At 40.4% G+C, this 9,086-nt stretch overlaps 1 protein-coding gene across 1 annotated transcript in view; it reads left to right on the top strand.

The window, feature by feature from the left end:
* Nucleotides 1-5,160: 5,160 nt before the first annotated feature.
* tsc22d2 (TSC22 domain family 2) overlaps nt 5,161-9,086 on the top strand; it is a 40,259-nt gene continuing 36,333 nt past the window's right edge. The window contains exon 1 of the mRNA XM_059340827.1: nt 5,161-7,508. Coding sequence (XP_059196810.1) covers nt 5,947-7,508 — 1,562 coding nt within the window. The 5' untranslated portion in view covers nt 5,161-5,946. The remainder of the gene's footprint in view (nt 7,509-9,086) is intronic.

Here is a 9,086-nt window from a genome sequence, read left to right as displayed (position 1 = left end):
TGTGTAATAAACTTTATGAAAATACTGTTTGTTGAATCACTCTTTCTCACACAGTTACATGGGTACATACATTTTAATGGCAATAAAACTACAGTAAATAAAAGACAGACAGAATGAGAAGGTGACCTGTTTGTTTAAGAGATAAGACAGACGGATCACAGGTTTGAGTCTGAAAACCTAATATTACCACTTTGTCCTTCACATTTTAATGCCATTGTCCACAACTGAAGTTCTATATAGTGCAATGGAGGGCCTGAAGTTGGAAGGTGTTGGATATTAACATGCATGATATAAATGATGGATGGGAGATGACAGGAAATGGGGGGACAGATGCAACAAAGTGAACTTTAACTGGACTGTGAGATTACAAAGTTGACTCTAAGGCCACTAGGTTGTCCTACAGCGAAATCTTGAATCCAGGCTGCAGAGAACTAATCACTTATCATTTCTTGGTTTAACTTTCCTCTGTATTTCAGTAGAAAACAGATCAGAAGCTAATCCTCTGCCAACAGATTTGGGCGAAGACAACTTCTTCAGAACTGACGTCACTTCAAACACAGGCCAACATCATGACCCAGTTGTTTTTCTTTTTCTTGTCATGTGTGATCTTGTGACAAACTGTCCTGTGTCAAGCACAAGTCTGTAATGTCCTTTACTGAAGCAATTACCGCAAGTCATCAGTTCATTGCTAATGAGCCACTTTATTCAGGGAATAAAATCAGTTGGGGTGAAATCAGGTAAACAAGTTACTTTTATGTAATCTCAGGATATTAGTTTAGTGTCCAACAAGAAGTTTATCTTTTTTATCTATTGAATCTTATTCAAAATGTTTCATCTATGTTATTGATGGTGAGGAGTCCAAATCATTCACACCTTACATGATGAAGTCACAAATGAGTCATTGAGGTCGTAAAGTATGAATTAAGGTGTGCAATGGGAAGTCACCTGGGCAGTGTGTGAAGGAGGCATTTCAATCTCCTGATAAGAGGTGCGTCACAGGCATTAACCTTGCAAAACGCCTGGACTTAGAAAGCAGGAGGCTTGAATCAGAGGTTAGGTGCATATTTACCAGGTGTTTATTATGGTTTTATGACCAGGAACATGTGGTTCTGACAGCAGCAGCGCATAGTGTAAAATGGGGCATTAGTCTTGTTTCATTCATCAACTTTTGAAAATGTGCGTAAAAGTTTTTACGCTTGCTTGAGGTGGTTTTTCATAATAAGTTCTGACGTAGTGAACATTTACCTGACTCACCTGACTAGTCAGCTGTTTCCGCTGTGCTGGTCAAAACAAGCTGACATGAAAGAACAATTACCCAATTGTATTTTCTTTCTCAATCTCTACTTCTTCTACTGTTTACTGACAGATTAGCCTACAGCAATACATTACACTGCCATTTTCTGATCAAAGTACAGTTATGCAGCTTTGTTTATTTGCTCTAAACCAGTTGATGGAAACGTCCCTAATTCACATTTTCTTAGATGCAACGTTTCAAATTTTGTCTTCAAAATTTGCTTGCACTTCAATTGAAACACGGCAAATGTGGCCCTCACTTAACATCACATTTACCATATTTCTTAACCCTCTGAAATCTTGGGCTATTACGTCTGTTAAAAAAATCTGTTAAAAAATCTTTACCATGCCATGTTGGTGTCAATTTTTTCAGCGCAACCTCACCTATATGTCCTGATAATTAATTTTTAACTTTGACTTACTTGACCAAAATTTTGAACCCAAAAGAAACAAAGAAAAACATAAAATCTGATCTTGAAAATGATGTTTCACACACAGAAATGTACATGTTGCAAATATGAACACAGGTTGCAAATATAACATATAACAGGTAAAATGAGGATAATATCTAGTTCAATATTTTTATACTAAATATATTTGACAATATCTCCGGTTTTACTTGGCCGAATATCATCAAAAAAAAAAATCTGGCATGGAGTTTCAAGCCAGAAATTTAGAGGGAAGTTGATGGCAAGACTCGATGTTGCTTCATTTTTATGTCTTCACATCATGAAGAAGTCAGGTTGTATCATGGACTCCAGAGGGTTAAATCATACTCAGTACTGATAATTAAAGATGATAAATTCATCCCCTACTCTAATTACCAAATGGTATCCCCCAGAACCTTTATATGGGATGACTTGGGACTCTTTCAGACTGAACACACTGGAGAAGAGACACATAAGTGAACTGAACAGACACAACCTACATTCTAGCTTCCACATCTACAAGACACACACATCATTAATTATCAATAAAACCTTTAACCAACAGAGTTTGTGTCTTATTTCCTTTCAATATTACCATTTCTTCCCCATAATACTGATTAACAACATGCTAGTTATGAAGATGACCTCTATTACACTCCTCAACTTCTATTTCAAACATCAAATGTAATTTCTGTGCAAAATGTAAATATTTCTGTCCTGCTTTAATGTGTGTTGTGGTTACAGAGGTATTTGATATGACTAATTGATAACACATTTATAGTGTGATTTATAGTGTGATGGTAAATCTGTTTTTATGCTTCCAAAGCAGGACTAGGGGTCAAAGGTCAACTTAACTAATTCAATTGAAGGAAGGTGCAGTTTTCCCTCCAGCTTCAGTCTTTGCAGCACGTCAAATAAGATATAAAGCGATGTACTTAAGAGGAAACAGGAGATCATATCTATTTCTTAAGGATACGTTTGCAAAATATTTAATATGAAGGTCATGTAAATCAATCTCTAATGACCACATTATGAAATGCTATAAATATAGACAAAAGTATATTACTCTTTATGATTGAGTGTTTTTTTTTGTGCTTTACCCTTAGGGGTCACCGTAGTCACGGACCATATGTATGAGGCATTTCCTGTTTTCTTGACTGGATGTGAACACTATCCACCAGAAGACAGAAAAAACATGTATGTTGTACTGGAAATTCTGTTTATATTACTAGCTGTTCTGAACCAGTATTTTCTGTAATGTTATTACTGGTTAATATAATAATTAATTAAAAAAATCAATGCCAATGTAATGGACAATAAAGTCATCTGAATCTGGATAAACATTTTGTTGCAGATGTATTTCAGCCGATTTGTGTGCTGGTATATAGCAATATAACTGGAGACAGGACAAATATTATAAAATAGAGTACTAAAACAAAATTACAGAAAAAATAGTAAAATAGTTTTGTAGTCATACAGTATTGTTTAATATATTTAAATGACTTTATAGTATAATTACATGTTAGTTACAGTGGTTAAGAACGACTTTGGGCGGATATCTAACTGTACAAGGTTGAAATGTTTAGATCACATAAAAAAATCACACTTATCAAAGTCAGGATAGTTCAGAAAATTGGAACAATATTTAGTAAATTCCTTACATGTGAAAGACTTTTTTTAGACTGTGTGCATATGTGCCCCTTGTAGTTTCTGAGACACTGCCATTTCCTTATAATACTTACCTTTATGTAGAAATAAAACAGTAATTAAACTCTTTTACCATTATGTTTTGAGTTAAATATTTTAGTTCATCAGTGATTTATGTGGTTTGGTAACAAAGCAATTTCTTTTAGGGATTAATTTACCAAGGATTAAATAATGAATGTGAAAATCTCTCTCTCTCTCTCTCTTTATCTATCTATCTATCTATCTATCTATCTATCTATCTATCTATCTATCTATCTATCTATCTATCTATCTACCTACCGTGTATAAATATATATTTAGTTCAATTAATTTAATTTCAAATGATAAATTTCTCCAATATCTATTGTGTTTGTGCTTCTATTTAATCTTAAATGTTTTTTTAAATATATTTTTTTACCAATGTATTTCTTTTATTGTTACGATAATGTTTTTTTATTGGGAGCAATTGTTTATTGAAAGTTTATGTGTTTGTTTTAAATGAGAAACATTTAAATAAATATACGTTAAAAAAAAGTCCGGATAGTTAAAAAAATTTGGAACAATATTTAGTAAATTCCTTACATATGAAATTGTTTTTTTTAGACTGTGTGCATATGTACCCCTTGTAGTTTCTGAGACACTACCATTTCCTTACAATACTTACCTTTATGTAGAAAAAAAAACAGTAATTAAACTCTTGTACCATTATGTATTGAGTTAAATGTTTTAGTCCATTAGTGATTTATGTGGTTCGGTTACAAAGCAATTTCTTTTGGGGATTAATTTACCAAGGATTAAATAATGAATGTCAACACACACACACACACACACACACACACACACACACACACACACACACACACACAAACACATATATAGTGTATATAAATATGTATTTAGTTTAATTAATTTAATTTCAAATGATCATGTCTCTAATATCTATTGTGTTTATGGTTCTTTTTAATATTAAGTGTTTTTTAAATTATTATTTCTTTTATTTTTTCAATAACGTTGTTTTATTGGGAGTTGTTTAATGAATGTTTATGTGTTTGTTGAAAATGAGAAACATTTAAATAAATAAATATACGTTAATAAAATAAAAATAAATATCTATTCATGTATTTTGATGACCTCCACAGTGACAAATCTCATAATGTACACACTTTACTTTCTCTGTGACTAATTCAACAGGCACACATGAACACAAAGACTGCATCCGTATCTCCTGCATCATTCTTGAGCCAAGTCAACTGGCTCCGAGATTTCCCGGAGATAAGTGATTCATTCAGAAACAACTCCCGTCATGACTCAGATGCCCATATCATTAAATTAATGTTGATCCAGGGTAGAAACGAAATCTCGCAACAGAGATAAAGGGAAAAATATGTGAAAAGATGCAAAAACGCACAGTTGCCTCTGTCAGGCGAATTTACACGATTTAAACAGACATTGTTTCATAAGATGGCTACAGTATAAGCAACAGTTTAAACAAATGTATACTTCATTAACTGTTTTGGTTATCCAAATGTATAATCTCTAAATTATAAACCCGACATCACCCAAAAACTAACATCTGTCCACTGCTGGCGAGCTCTTCTCTGCTTCTACCGGGTGAGACGTTAACCGGAAATGACGATGACGACAATTTTTTTTTTAGCCACGTAAAACTAATGTTAGCTGTTTAAAAATTTAAGACAGCCTGAAAAACTTCATAAGCACTATATACAACAAGAGTTTTTAAACGTCGTATATTTATAAATATATTTTTTAGATAACAGAAAACGAGTTTGACCTCAATACCCAGGATGCACCTCGCTCTTGCCATCTTGTCGAGTGGTTGGTTAGAGAGCGGCAGCAGCAGTTAGCCATAGATATATATGGAGTTAGCTCTCCGTTAGCTTCCTGCCGCTGTGGTACACTGGTTATCTGTCAGCTAGCTGCTAGTAGCAGCTGCCAAAAGTGAGCTGTCCACACGGCGAGGGGCAAAACTTCACCGACTTTAAGACGTTTGCGCTGCCTACTGCTGGACTATATACTATTTTTTTGGAAAGTCAAAGGATTTGTTTACATCATGATGTCGCACATGCTGGTACCGAGGTAAAGGAAACAAGCTAACATCAGCTAACTTAGCTCTTCGGCGAGAAATTCATATCTAGCTGAGAGAGAGAAGAGTGGGCTGCGAGACCGGGCCGCCTCAGACTAAAGTACCGGTGGCAGCTGCTGAACAACAACTTTGACAAGGGCCTGTTTGCAACTCCGCTGCCGGGACACAAGAAAGGCCGAGCAGGTGACCGGAGAGGCCGGAGAGGGAGCAGCAGTCGCCCGTGTGTTGGGACCGGACACCGCAGGAGTTTGGCAGGATCTGGCCCCCCGGTTGTGACACTTTTCTCCGACACGAGAGAGGAAGAGGAACGATATGGAAATGTCCTGTGACGGTACGTGTCTGTGTCATACCCTTCAGCTGTGAAGTACTTTTCAAGACATTAGTCCAGCACTTTGTTTCACTCGGGAGCAGACAGACTTGACGCAGATAGTCAACATGTCGAAAATGCCGGCGAAGAAGAAAAGTTGTTTCCAGATCACGAGTGTAACGCAGGCTCAGGTGGCGGCCAGCAGCATCACCGACGACACCGAGAGCCTGGACGACCCGGACGAGTCCCGGACAGAGGATGTGTCGTCGGAGATATTTGACGTTTCTCGGGCCGACCTCGGGGTGTGTGAGAGGAGTTCATCAGAGGAAACCTTAAACAACGTGGGAGAGCCTCAAGATGGCCAGCCGCCTGCCACGGGTCCTGTCAACGGGGGGCTCTCTTATAAAAGTATAGGCACTGGTGGTCGTGTCACCCCACATAATTTAGGAGGAAATGTGCCTGTGCCAGCTACAACACAATCCATTGTTCCAAGCTCAGCCACCCATCAGTCAGTAGTCAGCACAGCTCCTGCTGCCACTGTGGCTCACACAGCTCCTGTGAGCACCAGCTGTAGTTCACGTTTCAGGGTCATTAAACTTGACCATGGTACCGGAGAGCCCTTCAGACGGGGCAGGTGGACATGCACTGAGTTCTATGAGAGAGATTCAGATTCAAATGTTAATCGAACTGTGGACAGTATAAAGCCAGCTGTAACCCTTGATCACAGTATAGACAGTGGGCTCGGGACCACCAGTAACTCTGTGGTCACTAGCTGTGCTTTTTCTGCACAGGCTTTGGAGAACACCACAGATAGTGGCTTCTCCCACCCATCAGAGCCTCTGCAGCATGGCTACAGCTTGGCTCCTCACATAGGTAACGGAGCAAGTGCCTTCCAGCCCACAGGGTATACAACTACAGCATCACCACAACAGGCTCAGGTCAATGTGCAGCCTGTTGCTCCCCAGACCTTCCTCTCTAACAGCCTCAATGGTGTGCACCATGGTGCCATGCACCAGAAGTCTCCCATTATGCCTCCTGCCACGCAGGCCCAGCAGTTTGCCTATTCTACTCATCCTACTGGCCTCTCCGCTGGCCAGTCGGACTATCGTCAGCAGCACTTTGTTTCAAGCACTCAGAACCTTCCCATGTCTGCCCTCCCTGCGGGGCCTCCAACCAGCCAGGTACCATCGCCTCTAATCACCGCTGCTGGTCCAGGAGCCCATGGGCCCGGTGGAGAAGCCGCCTCAGCCCAGGGCCTCTTGCTGCAGGTGGGCAATACATCAGCCATGACACCTGTCCTTCCAGGAAGTGGCCAACAGCAGCATGTTAGCCAGCCTTCAGGAGGGTTAGGCATTGCCTCTGCACCTTCTGTCACCACCACCACCTCCCACAGTGGTGTCCAGAATGCTCCTGCCACAGTGCCCAGTACCACCAACACCCCTCCGGGAGTGCCCAGTCATGCGTCTGGCCAAGGAGCCCACGGAGGAGCAACAACAGGCCTTCCCTCCGTCTTCAGCAACCAGGCAGAAGATAGGAGCCAGAAGTCTGATGCCCTACCTCAGCCTGGTGCCATTGCGGTGCCAGGGAAAGATGGTGTAAAGCCTTTTATCGGCGAGAGCCTCCACCTGGCCACTCCTGCTGTCAACAGCCTGTTTGGCATCCATATTACCATGGATGTGGATGAGGACAGGTAAGAGGGTTTAAGACAAGAAGTGACTTCCTTATATGTTTACTGCCTTTTTCCCAGCTCTGAGCAATCAGTATTGCAATGTTATAGTATTGGTCTCAGTTTCAGAGTGTATAAGCAAAAAAAAAGAAAGATAGTCTTTACCTGGAGTGGCACTGATAAACTGTTGGATGAAGTAAGTGTGTATTTGGAAGTTTGCCCTCATATTAAACATTCCTGTTGCATTCTCTTGCAGTGTGGTCATACACCACACTGTGGAGAACGCCTCTCCCTTCACCAGTGCCAAAATTAGGCACAGTACAGTATAAGTATTGGTTGTACATAAAAACAATGAAACAAAAAAGCTAATTTTCAAAAATTTATTTTAAGAATTGAGGGGAAGTTAATGGCAGAAGAGTAGTAAGCTAATGAAAACTGACAGAGACAAGAGGAATATTCTGTCTGTCATTAATAGACAACCCACAAATCATTGCATTGTAACTTGCCTCTTTAAACACCCACAGCCCCCTCCCTCAAGCCTCCATTCAACCATACAGACTGTTTGGGTTTAGGGGGCGTTAACAGGCACTTGGATAAGTTACAACACACGCAGTAGCTGTGTTTTGTAGCTGAGAAGGGAATAACTCCCCAAACGTAGGCGGTGGGTTTTTATTCTCCTGTCTGTCTAGGAGGAGAGACTGTGAGCATACTTGCCCTGGGCAGCGATCCCAGCCTGACAACTTTATACCTTGTAAATACCGTCTCTTCACTTGTCTGCAGTACTCTTCTAATGTACACACTGTAGCTATTTTTAGGGTCTGTCGGATGGCCATCACACAGCTTGAGCTGAAGTGTTGCCACTCTTTGCCATTAACAGCGAGGAGTTGGTGTTTGAGCCAAGAATGACCTAGATGAGAGATGGAGTATACACACACACACACACACACACACACACACACACACACACACAGACACACACACACGCATCGTCTGCCCTGTATTTATTTTATTTATACCTCAGTGTTTGCTAGTGTGCTCTCTTCTGTTCTTCAGTGCTTATGAATGGGTACAGCCACAGGAGAAGATGTTTGTGTGTGTGCTTTAGAAGGTTGAAGCCCGATTTTTATCAATCATAGTTCAGATATTCATGAAGCTAATCATTGTTTATCGAGAGACTTTATCCCAGCAGCATCACCCATGGGCTGATTGTGTGCGTAGGGCAGAAACATTGTGTGTTGTCCCTGATTTCATGAGAGGAACAGACAGTGCCCATTTCCTGTGATTCCTGTGTTTGTGTGTGTGTGAATGAGGAGTGACATCAGTGGCTGTATGTGTAGCCATGGTGATGCTGGCGGCAGCAGGACAGGACAGAACGTGTCAGGGAGGTGTAGAGGACAGACAGACAGACAGGTGCTCAGACACACACCTGTTACATTGATAGCAGGCACGTAAACCACCTGTGTGAGTGTGTGTGGCAGCGTTGACATGGTCAGACTGAATCAGCAGGACGATGTCTGCCTTCTGTTCTGGCTCTCAAGACGAGTCTTTGTAAGGCCTTTCCATGTCCATGTTGACACATCAGCTTAACGAAGTGTTGACTTG

This window comes from Centropristis striata, chromosome 9 (assembly GCF_030273125.1).
Source record: "Centropristis striata isolate RG_2023a ecotype Rhode Island chromosome 9, C.striata_1.0, whole genome shotgun sequence".
NCBI classification, from domain to species: domain Eukaryota; kingdom Metazoa; phylum Chordata; class Actinopteri; order Perciformes; family Serranidae; genus Centropristis; species Centropristis striata.
Note: the sequence above shows the minus strand (reverse complement) of the source record. Positions and strands in the feature narration are given on the sequence as shown.